General features: G+C 41.1%; 1 protein-coding gene across 1 annotated transcript in view; it reads left to right on the top strand.

Annotated features, from left to right (window-relative positions):
• Nucleotides 1-19,800, top strand: part of LOC138669630 (polymeric immunoglobulin receptor-like) — a 97,238-nt gene extending 77,438 nt beyond the window's left edge. Inside the window, exons 7-11 of the mRNA XM_069756277.1 lie at nt 120-222; nt 2,473-2,588; nt 16,473-16,592; nt 16,689-16,711; nt 18,061-19,800. Of these exons, the coding sequence (XP_069612378.1) occupies nt 120-222; nt 2,473-2,588; nt 16,473-16,592; nt 16,689-16,711; nt 18,061-18,138 (440 nt within the window). The 3' untranslated portion in view covers nt 18,139-19,800. The remainder of the gene's footprint in view (nt 1-119; nt 223-2,472; nt 2,589-16,472; nt 16,593-16,688; nt 16,712-18,060) is intronic.
• The last annotated feature ends 2,070 nt before the right edge of the window (nt 19,801-21,870 follow it).

Raw genomic sequence — 21,870 nt, 5'->3', positions numbered from 1 at the left:
GCATATTTTCAGTTTCTGTAGCTCAGCTACAGCTAAAAGCACAGACATAACATGTTTTTGTTAGACTTTATGCTTTTAAAGTATACAAATTATTAAAATATTTTATTTTGTTAAATTAGAAGCCATCCAAGATGTTGCTGACACTGACGAAGCTGTAGATGTTCCTAATTCTGACACTGGCCGACGTGCTAATGTACCCAACAAGGAGATATCCCCTACCAGGTTAACAATCAATAATATTTCTGTAGATAATTATTCACTTAAGTCTGGGGTGGGGAACCTCAGGCCCGTAGGCCATTTAAGGCTCTTGATTACCTTTTTCATGTCTGAGGAAATTCCTGGGACCACAGTGCTTGGGCTGACAGCTGTATTCTGATGGCCGACTGCCCGTTAATTTCTTCTTGCTTTGTGAGCACAGTGTCTTCTACTGCACTCTGAGGCACGTTGTTAGGGGTCGAGTTCCTGCCTCTGCACAGGGGAAATCTCGGGCCATCTTCGCTGCGGTCTCCCATTCTTCTCCGGCCGCAGTGGAACCTGCTCAGCGGAGACGTCGATCCCAGCGTCTCGCTCAGTCTGACTCTGTGCTAACAGTTACTGCTGCATTTCCTGCTTCTGCCATTGAAGTCAGTGCTTGGCAGCGGCGAGCAGACGCTTCTGGGACTAAGTCCTGCTTTTCATGTTCTGAGCATGCCCAGAGTAAGATCTCTCAGTGGAGATCGAGGGTCACATTATCAGATACTGCAGCTAGGTCATTGGTCCTTCTTGGAAGGTCCTTGTAGGTGCTAGGACTAAAGGCACCGTCACATTAAGCGATGCTGCAGCGATATAGGCAACGATGCCGATCGCTGCAGCGTCGCTGTTTCGTCGCTGTGTGGTCGTTGGAGAGCTGTCACACAGACAGCCCTCCAGCGACCAACGATGCCGAAGTCCCCTGGTAACCAGGGTAAACATCGGGTTACTAAGCGCAGGGCCGTGCTTAGTAACCCGATGTTTACCCTGGTTACCATTGTAAATGTAAAAAAAAAAAGTACATACTTATATTCCGGTGTCTGTCCCCTCGCCGTCAGCTTCCCGCACTGACTGTGAGCGCCTGCCGGCCGTAAAGCATATACACAGGGTGGGCCATTTATATGTATACATCTAAATAAAATGGTAATGGTTGATGATATCAATTTTCTGTTTGTGGCACATTAGTGTATGGGAAGAGGAAAACTTTTCAAGATGGGTGGTGACCATGGCTGCCATTTTGAAGTTTGGATCCAACTTTTTTTTTTCAATGGGAAGAGGGTCATGTGACACATCAAACTTGGTTTTAACGTAACTTTATTCTTTCATGAGTTATTTACAAGTTTATGACCACTTATAAAATTTGTTCAAAGTGCTGCCCATTGTGTTGGATTGTCAATGCAACCCTCTTCTCCCACTCTTGACACACTGATAGCAACACCGCAGAGGAAATGCTAGCACAGGCTTCCAGTATCAGTTGTTTCAGATGCTGCACATCTCGTATCTTCACAGCATAGACAATTGCCTTCAGATGGCCCCAGCATCTGAAGGCAGTTTTAAATGTAAACTTTTTTTTTCCATTCTTTACTTTATTTAATAGTCCCCTTGGGAGACTTAAAGCTGCAATCGTCTGATCACCAGTGCTGCACTGCTATGTAGAGCAGAAATCACGTTCTCCTATGAACGTCGACCACGAGTATTGCAGTCACAGGCATAGGGGTCTTCTGCACAACCCCAGTTGTCATGACAACCCATCGGTGCCCCCCGATCAAGTGATAGGGGCACTGATGGGAGGGATTAATGATGCCCTTTAGTCTGGTGAATGTTAAATCTTGCTGTCAGAGATTACAGTGGAGTTTAATTTGTTAACAGCCGAGGGCAGAGCACCGCTCCACCTGCGGCTGTTAAAGGCACATTACAGCTGATCAAATCAACTGTCATGGTAAGGGAAAGATGCGGGCTCAACGTCAGAGCTGCATCAAACTCAGAACAGGACTTATAAGATATATATGTCTGTCACATGTCATGAAAGGGTTAATGATCTGGATACGAGGAATTTGGGAAAGCTGGAGGATTGGGATTTTTAATAAGGACATAGCTGAACTAGAGCAGGTGCAGAGAAAAGCAACCAAGATTATTAAGAGAATTTCAAGACAGGTTATCAATCTTGATGTTTTTCATTTTGGAAAAACAAAGGCTTAATTGTGACTTTCATACAAACTACAAATAAACAAATGAATGGACATTACAGAGATCTTTCTAATGATCTCTGTACATCTAGGCCTGCAATAATGAGAAAGTGCCATCCTGTACGCCTAGAGGAAAGAAGGTTTACTTATTATCATAGGTTCAGATTCTCTACTGTAAGAGCATTGACATTATCCCTCTGCCATGACATATTGTTGTTTATTAGCAGCTTTCTTGAATAATATAAAAAAGTTTTTAATTATATTTGTCGTCTTTTAGCATAACTGTGAACAACCAGAACGCTTTGGTTCCTGCAATTTTGTCTGTTTGTGCTGCAGTCCTGGTGGCATGTGGTGTTTTCTTCATCATTAGACTCAGAAGAAAGAAGAATTCAGGCACGTATGAACAGTAAATATGTATTGAGCAAATATTAACATTGGCGCTTTGCTCAGAGCAAACTTGCTTAGTTCCTTAACAAATCGTTGGTTGGCAGAGATATTTGTGGTACTTTTACAAGACAATATGCACCTACAAGAAAAGGGGAAGCTTATGCCAAATATACAAAACATCTTTATTAAGATACATATTCAAAAAGTCATATATATATATATATATATATATATATATATATATATATATATATATATATATAGGAATCACATAAATATAAAAGGGATATACATATACAGAGAATGCTACATACATAAAGTGCATGCCATAACCCTGTTCAAGATAAGTATCCAATAGTAAGGGATTTATCAATGCCTATTTGTATAGTATGTGATCCTAGATGCAATCCCCTGACTTTTGGATATGGGATGGACCCCACTCCTTCTTAAAACCACCATAACTACTGTAAACCTAGGTACTAAAATAAATACACAAAACACATTATTTTGGTTGTCAAAATGGCCACAGCTTTTATTCAAATCACAGGATTAAATAATCACAGTAGGAGTCAGGTGGAGTGCTAGTACATTGGGATTCACAAGTACTGCGATATCCCCAGCTGTCTGACATACAGCACCAGGACAGACAGCCATAAAGGGGCGGCACGCACTGGCTTGCCATTCAAGCAGAGCCAGTAAACTTTCAGGGCACCAATGACCCTATTATCCTCACTCCTGTGCTTAACCACTGTGCCCGCCCCTGATTGATGTTACCATTACAACGTCCTTGAGGCTGGCCACCAAAGCCGAGCCTGCTCACCACCATGAGGTTTTACATCCTCTATTAGTTAAAATGAGTCCACCTTAACTTGTCTGCAACTTCCACCTGACTCCTAAACCACAAAGCCGTGACGGGTTATAAATTCCAAGTCTCATTTGACACCTTTTTTTTTTATAATTAAATCATTTTTGCAAACTTAAAAATTAGGAGTCCCTGCAAAAGCATTAATGGGACTAAACTTGGCAAACCCCCGACTCACAAAGAGTCATCCTACAGCGCTCAGGAGAGGAAAAACCCCCTGTGGAGGAAACCTCCAGGGAACCATGGCTGAAGGATTGCCCTTCCCTTGGGCTTAGAAGGTTGCCACAAATAATAACTCTTTATAGCCAATATACAATTGAACCTGGTACAAGATATACAATGACAAATTCAAAAATACAATAAAGCATTTATCATTATACAAGCAATAATTAAAAAGTTTAAGGACAGAGATTATAAACAGGGCGGGAGGGCGAGTAATGTTTCCTCCTGTCCATCGTGTGAGAGAAAGAGGGAGAGCCAGAGTTGCCTCCCCTATATAAGCCCCACCCTCCTCACAGTAATACACCAGGCACAAACATCTAAACTCCTTCCTCTTAAAGCAACATCACTCTTATTTAAAATCTACACTGCAATACAAACAAAGGCTGCAGGAGTTCTCAGTCCTCCCATCCCCAAGTCATGTCCACCTCCGTCTAGTCTCCGGTGGTTTCTTGACTTTTGGATATGGGATGGACCCCACTCCTTCTTAAAACCACCATAACTACTGTAAACCTAGGTACTAAAATAAATACACAAAACACATTATTTTGGTTGTCAAAATGGCCACAGCTTTTATTCAAATCACAGGATTAAATAATCACAGTAGGAGTCAGGTGGAGTGCTAGTACATTGGGATTCACAAGTACTGCGATATCCCCAGCTGTCTGACATACAGCACCAGGACAGACAGCCATAAAGGGGCGGCACGCACTGGCTTGCCATTCATGCAGAGCCAGTAAACTTTCAGGGCACCAATGACCCCATTTCCTCACTCCTGTGCTTAACCACTGTGCCCGCCCCTGATTGATGTTACCATTACAACGTCCTTGAGGCTGGCCACCAAAGCCGAGCCTGCTCACCACCATGAGGTTTTACATCCTCTATTAGTTACAATGAGTCCACCTTAACTTGTCTGCAACTTCCACCTGACTCCTAAACCGCCACCAGCGAGGCCATTTGACACCTTGAATGGACTCGACCCCCATCACCCATGCCTAATAAAGTCATCAACCAGATCTGCATGCTATGGAAAGACTGTGCATATAAGGAACAAAATTCCAGGACTGCAACAGATTAATTTTAACAATGCAACACTACCAAATTATGATCGATAATATGGTAACTACAGCAAAATAACAGCCGCTAAACACCCTGCAATGTGGATCCTATAATAGGGAATGCAGAAACTAAACCATAACAAAGGGGTAGCCACAGTCTGACTACCTGTATAATGACATCTGTGATGCCTCAAAAACTATTATACTGCATGTATTGTAGCCAGCTCTAATAACTCACTAATTCACAGATTTCAGTTCAAGAAACCACCATTACATACAGTAGCTTGGCTGTGCAGTAACCAATTCTTAAACCCACTTACTATTACTACCCAAAAAGTGATGAGTGTATATAAAGAGAAAGATACTATAAACAAGGAGTAATTAAAAGCCATACACAATATAAAATCGACATTATAACCGATCATTAAATAATTTAAATAATTTCTGCAATATTTGGACATGGTAAATGAAATAAGCCTATTGCAGAAAAGTCTACAAAGACATTATTAATAACCTTGCCACGCCATTGTTAATTGCTTTACAGGCACTTGATAACATATACCATTAACCTTCTCCAACTGGGACAAAGGCATTGGGAATAGGCACATTGCCCTTCATGTCAATGCACTTGATGTCTTCACCCCTAGCCGCTCCCACTGGCTCAAGGGCATCGGGATGCATTTTATTACTTTTCTCTTAGTCACTCCCACTGACTCCAGGGCATCCATATTAGGTACATTGCTCTTCAGTTTGATGCCCCAGATTACTGCATTCTCCAGACAACAACCTTGAAAGAAATAGGAGTTGGTCAATATAAACAGTCAAAATCAGTGCCTCAGCATTCTCAAGTCACAGGTACTATTCAGGACCTCGTCCAACACCCCAGGCATATGACCTGTCCAGGTGCTATTCAGGACGTCAGTCCAACACCCCAGGCATATAACCTGTCCAGGTGCTATTCAGGACATCAGTCCAACATCCCAGGCATATGACCTGTCCAGGTGCTATTCAGGACGTCAGTCCAATACCCCAGGCATATAACCTGTCCAGGTGCTATTCAGAACATAGTCCAACACCCCAGGCATATGACCTGTCCAGGTGTTATTCAGGACCTCGTCCAACACCCCAGGCATATGACCTGTCCAGGTACTATTCAGGACCTCATCCAACACCCCAGGCATATAACCCAATTTGTATGCATGTAGAATATGATTGCCATGACCACAGGGATTGTACCCTAACAGGCTCTTGTAAGATATAAATGCTTCTGGAGACCAGGGGGCCATACCGTGATGGTCACTCCTCCACACCAGGGGGCCATACCAAAGATGGTTACATCTCCATTCCACGGGGTCATACTATGATGTACACCCCTCCATCCAGGGGCCACACCCGAGATGTTTACTCCTCCACACAAGGGGTGATACTATGATGAACACCCCCCCCTAAACAGAGGGTCCATACCTGAGATGGTTACCCCTACTGACCAAATTATAATTAGCTTCAAGGACCCACTAAAAAAGAAACAAATAAGTGCTTTTTTTTTTTTTTTTTTTAATACACACCTTTATTAATACAAACATACAATAACCCAACAAAGCATAAATAACCTTAGCTAGCTGGGAGGAGTCCTTGAAGCTCATAAGATCTGGAGATTACCAAGCATAAAGTGAACATAAAATGTACCAACAATTACTCCCAGCCGTTACCCCACTGGCTCGGGAGCACCACAACCACAGGGTTCCAATGTTCACTTGAACTTCCTGAGGATCCGACAAACCTTTGCCGAAACTCCCCTCCACATTTCACCAGATCAGAACCATATTTAATACCAAAAGGAAGAATCCATATCCCAATGGATCCCCCAGACCAATTTGTAACGAACTTCAAGGAACCCCCCAACTGCCCGGCTCCAGGTAATCCACTTAGTCTGTGCTATCCACCACCTTAGGTAATATAAAATTAAGCACTCGGTGGGTATACACCATTCCTGCAAATATATGAAGGGGACAATATAAGAATTAAAAACAGCATACAATAAAACATCAAAGCATAAAGAACATTAACATGCTGGGAGGAGTCCTTGAAGCTCATAAGATCTGGTGATTACCAAACAAAAAGTGAACATAAAATGTACCAACAATTACTCCCAGCCATTACCCCACTAGCTCGGGAGCACCATAACCACAGGGTTCCAATGTTCACTTGAACTTCCTGAGGATTCAACAAACCCTTGCTGAAAATCCCCTCTACCATTCACCAGATCAAGAACCAAATTAAATTCCAAAAAGAGGAACCCATATCCCAATGGATCCCCCAGACCAATTTATAACCAACTTCAAGGACCCCTCCCCCCCCCCCCTAACTGCACAAGATGTGGGATAAGTGAAGATGAAAACACCATGTAAGTTTACAACCAAGGGGACGGACTAAACTGCATATTGGGATTATGGGATGATGGGATGATGGGCTGCAATACTAGACTCCACCACTAGATGGCAGCACATTTTACAAATGCAGCGCAGGAAATGACTTCTTGTAATATAGCAAGAAGGGAATTCAATGGAAATCTTAAATGAATCAGAACATCCACAGGGCTGGATTAAAGTTTAATAATAGAACCAGGGAAAAAAGATTGTAACTATATGGGATTATGTGTAGAATATCGGGTTACACACGCCTGGTGATATATCTCATCAAGATCTCATAGGAATATGAGTATAACTATTGATCTGTATGGGGATTATGGGTGAAATATCACAAATACACATGCCCAGGAACATACTTCATCTACTTCTGATAGGAATATGGGTATAACTATTGTTCTGTATGGGGATTATGGGTGAAATATCACAAATACACATGCCCAGGAACATACCTCATCTACTTCTGATAGGAATATGGGTATAATTATTGTTCTGTATGGGGATTATGGGTGAAATATCACAAATACACATGCTCAGGAACATACTTCATCTACTTCTGATAGGGATATGGGTATAATTATTGTTCTGTATGGGGATTATGGGTGAAATATCACAAATACACATGCTCAGGAACATACTTCATCTACTTCTGATAGGAATATGGGTATAACTATTGTTCTGTATGGGGATTATGGGTGAAATATCACAAATACACATGCCCAGGAACATACTCCATCTACTTCTGATAGGAATATGAGTATAATTATTGTTCTGTATGGGGATTATGGGTGAAATATCACAAATACACATGCTCAGGAACATACTTCATCTACTTCTGATAGGAATATGGGTATATCTATTGTTCTGTATGGGGATTATGGGTGAAATATCACAAATACACATGCCCAGGAACATACTTCATCTACTTCTGATAGGAATATGGGTATAATTATTGTTCTGTATGGGGATTATGGGTGAAATATCACAAATACACATGCCCAGGAACATAATTCATCTACTTCTGATAGGAATATGGGTATATCTATTGTTCTGTATGGGGCTTATGGGTGAAATATCACAAATACACATGCTCAGGAACATACTTCTTCTATTTCTGATAGGAATATGGGTATATCTATTGTTCTGTATGGGGATTATGGGTGAAATATCACAAATACACATGCTCAGGAACATACTTCATCTATTTCTGATAGGAATATGGGTATAACTATTGATCTGTATGGGGATTATGGGTGAAATATCACAAATACACATGCCCAGGAACATACTTCATCTACTTCTGATAGGAATATGGGTATATCTATTGTTCTGTATGGGGATTATGGGTGAAATATCACAAATACACATGCCCAGGAACATAATTCATCTACTTCAGGAAATATGTTCCTGGGCATGTGTATTTGTGATATTTCACCCATAATCCCCATACAGATCAATAATTATACCCATATTCCTATCAGAAGTAGATGAAGTATGTTCCTGAGCATGTGTATTTGTGATATTTCACCCATAATCCCCATACAGAACAATAATTATACTCATATTCCTATCAGAAGTAGATGAAGTATGTTCCTGAGCATGTGTATTTGTGATATTTCACCCATAATCCCCATACAGATCAATAGATATACCCATATTCCTATCAGAAGTAGATGGAGTATGTTCCTGGGCATGTGTATTTGTGATATTTCACCCATAATCCCCATACAGAACAATAGATATACCCATATTCCTATCAGAAGTAGATGAAGTATGTTCCTGGGCATGTGTATTTGTGATATTTCACCCATAATCCCCATACAGATCAATAGTTATACCCATATTCCTATGAGATGTTGATGAGATATATCACCAGGCGTGTGTAACCCGATATTCTACACATAATCCCATATAGTTACAATCTTTTTTCCCTGGTTCTATTATTAAACTTTAATCCAGCCCTGTGGATGTTCTGATTCATTTAAGTATTTCCATTGAATTCCCTTCTTGCTATATTACAAGAAGTCATTTCCTGGGCTGCATTTGTAAAATGTGCTGCCATCTAGTGTTGGAGTCTAGTATTGCAGCCCATCATCCCATAATCCCAATATGCAGTTTAGTCCGTCCCCAACCAAGGTATATTACAGGTTGATCCTGGAAAATGTCCCATCATAAGGTCAGATACATTCGATGATGGGCAATGCTGTTATATGCTGTAACAATAAAGAAGCCGCCTGCTCCTCTACAGCAGTTACAGACAGGCTCTCTAACCACCAGCTGCACATACATCATAAGAAAATATAATATGTAGGTCTATTATAAGCTGCCTGCAGCCATAAGTGTATGTGCAGAAAATGGCAAGGTCTGTGTCCCCAGTCAGTCACACTACCTACATACAATAGACGAGAGACAGGGCTGAAAACTGGGCCCATGATGTGTTCTCCAGAGCAAGGTGCAGCATCACACTAGGAGTGCCCACTCACTGCCCGCCATGTGCTGAGTTATTAGTGCCCACTCACTGCCCGCCATGTGCTGAGTTATTAGTGCCCACTCATTGCCCGCCATGTGCTGAGTTATTAGTGCCCACTCACCATACCGCCATGTGCAGAGTTATTAGTGCCCACTCACCACCCCACCATGTGCAGAGTTATTAGTGCCCACTCACCACCCCACCATGTGCTGAATTACTCCCTGAATAATTATTGACACCTGATAAAATATATATAGTAAGGCTCCAGGTAATCCACTCAGGCTTGTGATAAGCTGCCTGCAGCCATAAGTATATACAGAAAAAGGGGTGGATATATCAGGCAGGACAGCATGCAACATAATAGGACTAAAGGCTGCCTTATCTCCAGAAATAAAGCACGGATTTGGAAGTCATGTACAGATATGTGCAGCAAGGAAAATAACCTGGAGACCCAGGATCTAACATGTACTCAAAGTCTGTATACATGATAAGCATGCTGCGCAGAGATGGAGCCTTTTCTCATATATCACATATAGATAGTGAGAGTAACCTGGTCATCACCCAGCATCATCAGACTGTACTGCAGCAGAGATGAGGTCACATACAGGTCACCAGACTCCATAAATGGGAAGAGGGGAATCAGCAGACAGCAGCATGCAATGCACAGACAAGAAGTGCAGCCTCTTACCCTCATATATACACGGTATATATATACCATCCCTTTACTGCTCCCTCTCACCAGTGACTAGTCCCTGTAACTGCCCAGCTCCACGCTACCAATAGCAGACACTGTATGTGCCAATGCTCTGACCCATCACAGATACACAAAACTCATGAAGACTCTGTATAATACAGCAGAAATAAGACACAACAGCCATGTCTGTAAGCAGGTCACACAGGAGCTGTCTCTGCAGTGTGTGAGGCAACTTGTAACAGACCCATGAGGGAACATGGCAGCTACATGAATCTCTGAGGTAATATTACTCCCAAATAAGATGTAAGAGCTGAGACTACACTAATACATGATGAATGTGGATAGTATATCAGCCATGTCTGCAGGGAGGTACACATGAGGGAACATGGCAGCCACATGAATTTCTGAGGTAAAATTGATCCCATATATGATGTAGGAGCTGATACTACACTAATATATGATGTGTGAAGTGAATGTGCTCCTATCAGCTATAATGTGAGGTGATAACCCCAGTATTATACTCCCTGAGACTGCAGACATGTTTCCTCCTGTCCATCGTGTGAGAGAAAGAGGGAGAGCCAGAGTTGCCTCCCCTATATAAGCCCCACCCTCCTCACAGTAATACACCAGGCACAAACATCTAAACTCCTTCCTCTTAAAGCAACATCACTCTTGTTTAAAATCTACACTGCAATACAAACAAAGGCTGCAGGAGTTCTCAGTCCACCCATCCCCAAGTCATGTCCACCTCCGTCTAGTCTCCGGTGGTTTCTATATTGCTGCAAGGTGTTTAGGGGGGTAGACTGACTACTACTGTATATGTTCACCAACAGGAGAATAATGCACTGAAATTGTATATACATATGATTAAATACTCAGGCCACTAGGCTTATACAATGAGTGAATAAAGAGCCAAGTGGCTCATGCACCCAAACAAACAGTGTATAAAAGTTTATAGATACATACAGAGGTCCAAGTCCCATTCTAGAAAAAATGAAGATGTAGGCAAGTTGCTAGGAGATGGACATTTATGCTACTAAAGATTTTTTTTACTTAGTTCCTTGTTTCAGTTTTTCAATGGCGTAAAAAGAGGAAAGATGTTCCCGATCATTTCTGGTAAAATGAAAAATGCGAAATTCTCATTTCCCCCCTCCCATTCTTCAGCACCTATTGGACATCCTCCATACATATTAGATAGTCATCAGATATTCAGATATCTAATATATTAGACAGTCATCATAATTTGTGGGAAAATAGATGAATCTGTGAAAATTAAAGCCTTTTACCACTTCAGTAATACATGGCTCAAATGGGAATGTCTTTATCAATGAAACAGCCATAGGAGATTGCGCTTGCTGCGCTGTGATGTTTCCGTAACTCCCATTTACTTATATAGGAAACTAGCTGAAGAGACCGGCGTTGCCTGGGCATAGTAAATATCAGTGGTTAGTTATAGCACCTCAAGTCTCTTATTTTCCCATCATGCCTCTCATTTTCTCCCTTACACCTCTCATTTTCTCCCTTACACCTCTTATTTTCCCCCTCACACCTCTCATTTCCCTCTAACACTTGTCATTTCGACCTCACATCTGTCATTTTCCGATCACTTCACTATTTTCCTCACTCCTCTCATTTTGCACTCACACCTTTTCATTTTCACCTCACACCCCTCATTTTCACCTCAGTATATATATGTTTGTCATCTCCCTTATATATAGTATACACCTATGTCTTCTCTTGTATATAGTATATACCTGTATGTCATCTCCCCTGTAAATAGTATATACCTGCTGTGTGTCATCTCCTCCTGTATATATATATATACAGGTCCTTCTCAAAAAATTAGCATATAGTGTTAAATTTCATTATTTACCATAATGTAATGATTACAATTAAACTTTCATATATTATAGATTCATTATCCACCAACTGAAATTTGTCAGGTCTTTTATTGTTTTAATACTGATGATTTTGGCATACAACTCCTGATAACCCAAAAAACCTGTCTCAATAAATTAGCATATTTCACCCATCCAATCAAATAAAAGTGTTTTTTAATAACAAACAAAAAAACCATCAAATAATAATGTTCAGTTATGCACTCAATACTTGGTCGGGAATCCTTTGGCAGAAATGACTGCTTCAATGCGGCGTGGCATGGAGGCAATCAGCCTGTGACACTGCTGAGATGTTATGGAGGCCCAGGATGCTTCAATAGCGGCCTTAAGCTCATCCAGAGTGTTGGGTCTTGCGTCTCTCAACTTTCTCTTCACAATATCCCACAGATTCTCTATGGGGTTCAGGTCAGGAGAGTTGGCAGGCCAATTGAGCACAGTAATACCATGGTCAGTAAACCATTTACCAGTGGTTTTGGCACTGTGAGCAGGTGCCAGGTCGTGCTGAAAAATGAAATCTTCATCTCCATAAAGCATTTCAACCGATGGAAGCATGAAGTGCTCCAAAATCTCCTGATAGCTAGCTGCATTGACCCTGCCCTTGATGAAACACAGTGGACCAACACCAGCAGCTGACATGGCACCCCACACCATCACTGACTGTGGGTACTTGACACTGGACTTCAGGCATTTTGGCATTTCCTTCTCCCCAGTCTTCCTCCAGACTCTGGCACCTTGATTTCCGAATGACATGCAAAATTTGCTTTCATCAGAAAAAAGTACTTGGGACCACTTAGCAACAGTCCAGTGCTGCTTCTCTGTAGCCCAGGTCAGGCGCCTCTGCCGCTGTTTATGGTTCAAAAGTGGCTTTACCTGGGGAATGCGGCACCTGTAGCCCATTTCCTGCACACGCCTGTGCACGGTGGCTCTGGATGTTTCCACACCAGACTCAGTCCACTGCTTCCTCAGGTTCCCCAATGTCTGGAATCGGTCCTTCTCCACAATCTTCCTCAGGGTCCGGTCTCCTCTTCTCGTTGTACAGCGTTTTCTGCCACATTGTTTCCTTCCAACAGACTTACCATTGAGGTGCCTTGATACAGCACTCTGGGAACAGCCTATTTGTTGACAAATTTCTTTCTGGGTCTTACCCTCTTGCTTGAGGGTGTCGATGATGGCCTTCTTGACATCTGTCAGGTCGCTAGTCTTACCCATGATGGGGGTTTTGAGTAATGAACCAGGCAGGGAGTTTATAAAAGCCTCAGGTATCTTTTGCATGTGTTTAGAGTTAATTAGTTGATTCAGAAGATTAGGGTAATAGGTCGTTTAGAGAACCTTTTCTTGATATGCTAATTTATTGAGACAGGTTTTTTGGGTTATCAGGAGTTGTATGCCAAAATCATCAGTATTAAAACAATAAAAGACCTGACAAATTTCAGTTGGTGGATAATGAATCTATAATATATGAAAGTTTAATTGTAATCATTACATTATGGTAAATAATGAAATTTAACACTATATGCTAATTTTTTGAGAAGGACCTGTATATACCTCTATGTCATCTCTTCTGTATATACTATATACCTGTATGTCATCTCCTCCTATATATAGTATATACCGGTATGTCATCTCCTGTATATAGTATATACCTGTATGTCATCTCCACTGTATATCGTATATACCTGCTGTATGTCATCTCCTCCTCTATATACCTATACCGCGTTCACACGTTATTTGGTCAGTATTTTTACCTCAGTATTTGTAAGCTAAATTGGCAGCCTGATAAATCCCCAGTCAACAGGAAGCCCTCCCCCTGGCAGTATATATTAGCTCACACATACACATAATAGACAGGTCATGTGACTGACAGCTGCCGTATTTCCTATATGGTACATTTGTTGCTCTTGTAGTTTGTCTGCTTATTAATCAGATTTTTATTTTTGAAGAATAATACCAGACTTGTGTGTGTTTTAGGGCGAGTTTCATGTGTCAAGTTGTGTGTGTTCAGTTGCATGTGGCTATATGCATGTAGCGAATTTTGTGAGATGAGTTTTGTGTGGCGACATGCGTGTAGCAACTTTTTGTGTGTTGAGTTGCATGTGACAGGTTAGTGTAGCAAGTTGTGTGCAGCAAGTTTTGCGCATGGCGAGTTTTGCGTGTGGCGAGCTTTATGTGTGGTGCGTTTTGAGTATGTGCAAGTTTTGTGTGAGGCAACTTTTACATGTGTTGCAAATTTTTTGTGCATGTGGCAATTTTTCCGCGTGTGCAAGTTTTGCGTGTGGCGAGTTTTCCATGAGGTGACTTTTGCACGTGTGGCGAGTTTAGCGTGAGCCTAGTTTTGTATGTGGCGAGTTTTGCGCGTGGCGAGTTTTGAGCAGCGATTTTTGTGTTTCTACTTTTATATGGCGAGGTTGGTGTATGTGTGGTGAAATGTGTGCTGAGGGTGGTATATGTTTTCAAGCACATGGTAGTGTGTGGTGCATTTTGGGTGTGTGTTCATATCCCCGTGTGTAGTGAGTATCCCATGTCGGGGCCCCACCTTAGCAACTGTACGGTATATACTCTTTGGCGCCATCGCTCTCACTCTTTAAGTCCCCCTTGTTCACATCTGGCAGCTGTCAATTTGCCTCCAACACTTTTCCTTTCACTTTTTCCCCATTATGTAGATAGGAGCAAAATTGTTTGGTGAATTGGAAAGCGCGGGGTTAAAATTTCACCTCACAACATAGCCTATGACACTCTCAGGGTCCAGACGTGTGACTGTGCAAAATTTTGTGGCTGTAGCTGCGACGCCTCCAACACTTTTCCTTTCACTTTTTCCCCATTATGTAGATAGGGGCAAAATTGTTTGGTGAATTGGAAAGCGTAGGGTTAAAATTTCGCCTCACAACATAGCCTATGACGCTCTCGGGGTCCAGACATGTGACTGTGCAAAATTTTGTGGCTGTAGCGGCGACGGTGCAGATGCCAATCCCGGACATACACACATACACACACACATACACACATTCAGCTTTATATATTAGATATGGAAATTAGCACAGACATAAATATTCCCTTCTCAGATAAGAAACAATAGTCTAATTTGTATGAGAGGTCATTGATGGAAATTATACTGAAAGTCTGGCTGAGATTTGATTTGTCACATTTTTAAATCTAATGTGGAATGGATAACATAATTTACCGTGTGTATATATGTGTACATACAGTATGTCTTTACATGATATAATGGTAAAGAGTTTGAAAACATAGGACACTTTTATGCACAATGATTATGTTTGTATGGTGTATGTACAATGATTCTATATGGCTAAAACGCACATACATAAGATTTTAAGGGGATGTCTTAAGAAGGGAGACAAACCTAGTATGTTGGCATTATTAGCACATTTACACTTCATATAGGGAGGGAAACTGACTTGGAATCTTACTTATTAAGCCAGAACAGAAAGCAGCTCTGTAGACTAGCAATTTGTCTTGGAGCTGCTACAGGAAAAACTTCTGACAGCCTAGGGTTCTGTTTGCCGAAGTTTACGGAAGTGGATTCACAACAGTCAACAGATGGTCAATGGTCACTGGAAATCTAAACAGTTTTGATTTCTGTGGATTGACACCCCCAAAATATGACGTGAGCCATTTCTTACACTGATGAAGAGTCACCAAATAGACTAATAATGACAGGCACAGCCAAGCGGGTTTTCTCATAATGCTCGGCAACTATCACATCACCTGGTCTAGTGCAGCCAATCATGAAGGACTATCCAAGCCCATATAAAAGATGGGGCATTGCCAACCAGGGGTAGAGGTCAGAGCACACAGAGAATTCCACAGAGGGACAGAGAAAGGCAATAGTGTTGAAGAACATTTAGTTGGATCTCTTTGTCTCTCAACCCTAAAGCTACAGTAACAATAAAAGAGATTGGATACACTATTGAGGAACCGTAAAATGTGCTACACACCATTCCAACTTCTTGTTATTCACTGCAATTTAACTTTTTGCGAAAATGTTGCCAAACCTCGAAGAACTTGAATTTCAAAAGGTTCGATCATCTCTCCTGTGTTGTCTTTAACAGGACACTCTATAATAAAACACTTTGGTTCAGGCATCTATTAATGTGTCTTTCCTTCAGCAGAATCAATGACAACACCACTTTATAATGTATTTAGCTAGTTGGTAAAATATGTAAAGTTGATAAGGATGATTGTATTCGGACTACAACGTGATTGATCATGATTGATCCTTTATTTGTTTCCATTTGTTTGTAACAGATTTGGTTTCTGTCGGAAGCTACAGAACTAACATAAGTATGACTGACCTGGATAACGTTATAGGCAAGGACAACCTTGCTGTTATTGATACACAGGAAACTGATGTCAGTCACTCAAAAGGTAAGAATTAAAGAATTTAGTTGACTCCTTAAGAATCACATACAGAATATTTGTAATGATTTTCTTCTTTATTAACTCTGATTCATTATATTCTAGATGGAGAAAAGAACAAGAAAAAGGTAATTGACAATCTGTAACGTTTTACAAAAGTATTTAAAATTATTTCAGCCAGGCCACTCAGATGTGAATGGTCCTTATTTCATTCATGCATGTGCTGGGGGGTGCATGTTTTGGTTACTATTTAGAAATTTAGGAAGTACATGACATATCACATGAAGTCTTGTGTAATAACGTCCTGCATAGACAAAATATCAAAATAAATGTCAAGCTTGCAATAGTGGAGAGAATCTGAGTCAGCACTAACAAATCTGAGTATTATTGTGGAACCACTTTCAAATAATTAGTGCGTGCAAACTACACTAATTTTATGTCAGGGAATTGCAATGTAAACAGTTGCTGTACAGTGGCATAACTAGAATGAAGAGGGACTCAAAGGACTTTGTGAATAATCTGATAGGAAATAGACACTGGTGAAAAAGGAACAGCTCTAATTAACTCCAACGGGAGTGGTCTTCTTTCGGATCTTAGGAGCACATTATTATTTCAGAATCTGAACCCTTCAGTGGATCCTTTAGTATTGTATTGGACCAGTCTACTACTGCTTGGAATCTGCATTTGGACTTGTTAATGTTGGTGAATTTAAAATTCCAGGAGGCCTCATCTGTAATACTGATCAGGCCTCATCTGGAATACTGTGTCCAGTTCTGGGCACCACATTTTAAAAAAGACTGGAGCAAGTTCAGAGAAGAGCTACTAGGATGGTGAGAGGACTGCAATGTATGTCCTTCGAAGAACGGTTAAAAGATCTGCAAATGTTTAGTTTGCAAAAAAGAAAGCTAAGTCTAGGCTTATTAGCTGTCTATAAATATCTGAAGGGTTGTCACAGTGTAGTAGAATCATCTTTATTTTCATTTGCACATGGAAACACGAGAAGCAATTAAACTGAAAGGGAGAAGATACAGATTAGATATTAGAATAAACTTTTTGACAGTGAGGGTGATCAATGAGTGGAACAGGCTGCCACGAGAGGTGGTGAGTTCTCATCCAATGGGAGTCTTTAAACAGAGGCTGGAAAGACATCTGTCTGAGATGGTTTAGTGAATTCTCCATTGAGCAGGGGTTGGACACAATGACCCTGGAGGTCCCATCCAACTCTAACATTCAATGATTCTGTGATTCTAAGACACATTTGATTATTTTATTGGTTGGAAACTTTGCACATAAAATCTTGGAAAGATTACCAGTGCAATGTTTGTAATAAAATAATGGAGTTGTGTATATTATTCATGCATGTTAAGGGTTAAAGAGAGCATATTAGAGTATAGGGGCAAAGCTGTGAAATAAAACTGCCCAAAGTATGTTTGTTTTTTTCTAATCAAATTCATAACATTCTTTTATGTTTCCACAGGGGTCTCATGAAAATCTTGATTATACCAGCTTCCTGATCCATCACAACGGATCTCCAAATGAAGAAAATACCGCTTAAACTTTCTTTGGAATTTCCAAACAAGTCAGACACAAATCAAACAATAACATATGTATGTAATATATGTGCAATCAATCATTAATCATTGCAGCTACAACTTTTCTCTATCCCGTATATGTGAATCTTTACTTAAAAATGCTTATGTTGCTATAAACATCTGTTGAATCAACAGAAGAATGAAGAACGGGAAGGATTCACACTTCGTAGGGTTAAAGACAGTACAGGGTACGGACAATCAGACACATTTGCACTAAATTGCCACCTCAGAGCCAAAGATTAAATATTTGAAGGAATTAATTAATTCATCAGTTTACAAAAGGAAATCTCACAGACAAGTGATGAATATTGTCATTATTGTATTATTTTTCCAATAAAACTAGTGTTTAAAGGGAGTCTGTCACAACCAGATTGCTCATTAAACTCCTTATACAGGTGAGTACAGGACTATAAAAACCTCCATGTGTGGTATAGATTTTATTGGTTTTATTGCCCTAAAAAACTATTTGTTTTGTATGCAACGAGGGGGCTTTGTGAACCCTTGGTGTGGCCAAGGGCTCAGTGCATCATTATGCCCCCATAACTTGCATACTAGACAATATTCCATGTCTTGTTTGACAGTGCTGTTTGAACTCAATCAAGCACGGACACTGCAGCCACGATGACATCATGTCATTGCTGGTTCTCAACGCTGCCCCCTGTCTGTAGTTGAGTGGTGGCCACAGACAGGAGCCATTGATGAGAGCCTGCAATGACACATTGTGTTGCGTGAATACTGCGCCGCTGATTGATTTTAAGCAGCGCATGGTTGAGTGCTGTCAAACAAGATATGACACAGTGCTCTGTATGCAAAATTGACGGGGCATAACGGCCACACCAAGGGTGCACCAAAGCCCCTTCATTTGCATCAATAATTATTTTTATGGCAACTAAAGCACTAAAATCTATACTAAACCTATAGTACCGGTATGATTTTTTGGCCGTGATAGATTGCCTTTAACATTTTAAGACGTAGAAGTGTAACTTTTGAAATGCAATAATGCAAATCAATTACAAGTACATAAATCATTGGTCCAAGTCACATACATGTTGTATTGTCCTAAACCATCATATTACAGGACTGCTTGCTTCTGCATTTTGTAGGGTAGATCAGTGCTATAATAGAATTAATGGATCTCACATTCACTGACTACCTAGAAAATACAAAAAAGAAAAGTACATTAGCTGTTAGAAATCAAAAAAGGCTTGTGATAGATCTGCAGTTCCGAAGCACAGGAAGATTTGTCACAAGATTATTGCTTGGGTCAACTTTATTTTAATTTTTAACACAATTGATCTGTACAAGTTGCTTCCACTGAGATTACGTCATGCCTTACGTCAAGGGTAGCACATATTATATTGTATGTGCTATTTTGGATAACATTTTTATTGGAACTTACTTTTGAAGATTGAGAACAATTGTATTTGTCTGTTTTGGCTGTATATTAATGAAACTGATTGATAATTATTAGTGATAATTTAATTTGCACTAAGTTTTCTACATTGATTATGCACATAAATAGATTCTGAGATTTAGTCAATTGTTAAGGCTCATGTTTTGCACATGTTCATTTTTGGTATTGTCTTATCAAGCAATTTAGCAAATAAATCATCCTTAAAGTAAAATGGTCCAAGCATCATTTATGTCCTGGCCATTCTAATTTATTTCTGGAATTTCTTTATATACAGTATATGCCATCAAAATGTACATTGGGTATGTATATATGCATGAATTGAATGTTTAAGTGACTAATAACCTGAAGCATTTATCTTATATAATAAAGTAGATAAACTAGAAGCCATAGAAATCGTTCAACAGATTAGTATTGAATATTATTAGTGTGAAGCACCAAAGATACATACATAGTAGGGAAAAAGTATTTAGTCAAGTTCTCCCAATGGGAAGATAATGCAGATTGTGACATGGGCACAAATAAAGAAATTAGGGATGGCATGGAGGATGGGGTTAGTACAGTTGATATTATAAGAAAGAATAGAGGTAGAGAGAGATACATAAAGTGCATGTATACTAATGCCAGGAACCTCACCAACAAAATGGAGGAATTAGAATTAATTTTGTTGGAGCATAATTATGACATGGTGGGGATATCTGAGACATGGCTGGACGAGAGCCATGACTGGGCTGTTACCTTACAGGGCTATAGTCTGTTCAGAAATGACTGTAAAAATAAGTGAGGGAGGTGTGTTTTTATACGTAAAATCATCCTTAAAACCCATCCTGCGTGATAATATAGGTGAATCTAATGATAATGTAGAGTCGCTATGGGTGGAGATAAGGGAAGGGGGTAAAAATAATAAATTACTGATAGGGGTTTGTTATAAGCCTCCAAAAATAATGGAAGCAACGGAGAATATCCTCGTAAAGCCAAAAAAAGGGGCTGCTGCTGAAGGAGAAGTCATTATTATGGGGGACTTCAACTACCATGAAATGCATTGGGGAACAGAAACCTGCAGTTCCAGCAAAGGTAATAGGCTTTTGACAACTATGAGAGACAATTACCTTTCACAACTGGTTCAGGACCCAACAAGAAGGGGGGCACTGCTAGACCTAATATTAACCAACAGGCCAGACCGCATATGAAATATAAGGGTTGGGGGTAACTTGGCTAATAGTCAGGGTCAGACTGGCCCACTGGGACATAAGTGAAATGCCCGGTGGGCCCCGCCCCAGAGAGGAGGAGAAGGAGGAGGAGGAGGAAGAAAAAAAAAAGGGACGTGGGCCCTTTAAATGTTCAGGCGGCGCCAACCGCCACCACGACCAGGGGCCCCCCCGTTGCCAGCGCTGGCACCAGGCCCCCCTTCTAATACTCACCTCTCCTCGTTCCGGCGGCAGCTGCAGACGTCTTCAGCACCCTCTGACTCTGCAATGTCTCAGGGCAGAGGGTGCGATGATGTCATCACTACACGCTCAGCCTCACTGTCCTGAGCGTTGCAGAGCCAGAGAGACGCTGAGTGTATGGGACCTGCGGTGGGAACGGGAGAGGTGAGGATTTTACTTTTTTTTCTTTGTCTGGGGCCCATAGTAATGTATGGAGGAACGGAGGGGAGGCATAATACTGTGGGGGGTGGGCATAATACTGTGCGGGGGCATAATACTGTGTGGGGGTGGGCATAGTACTGTGCAGGGGGCATAATACTGTGCGGGGGGCATAGTACTGTGCCGGGGGGCATAATACTGTGTGGAGGAGCTGGGGGGCATAACACTGTATGGAGGAGCTGGAGGGCATAATACTGTATGGAGGAGCGGGAGGCATAGTACTGTATGGAGGAGCAGGGGCATAATACTGTATTGGGGGCATAAAACTGTATGGAGGAGCGGGGGCATAATACTGTATGGAGGAGCTGGGGGGCATAATACTGTATGGAGGAGCGGGGATGCATAATACTGTGTGGAGGAACGGGGTCCAATAATACTGTATGGAGGAGCGGGGATGCATAATACTGTATGGAGGAGCAGGGGGGTATAATACTTTATGGAGGAGCGGGGGCATAATACTGTATGGAGGAACGGGGTCCCATAATACTGTATGGAGGAGCGGGGATGAATAATACTGTATGGAGGAGTTGGGTCCCATAATACTGTATGGAGGAGTGGGGTCCCATAATACTGTATGGAGCAGTGGGGGGCATAATACTGTGTGGAGGAACTGGGTCCCATAATACTGTATGGAGGAA

The sequence above is a fragment of the Ranitomeya imitator genome, chromosome 3 (assembly GCF_032444005.1).
Source record: "Ranitomeya imitator isolate aRanImi1 chromosome 3, aRanImi1.pri, whole genome shotgun sequence".
NCBI lineage: Eukaryota > Metazoa > Chordata > Amphibia > Anura > Dendrobatidae > Ranitomeya > Ranitomeya imitator.
The sequence above is the reverse complement of the archived record's forward strand: the minus strand, read 5'-3'. Positions and strand labels throughout refer to the sequence as shown.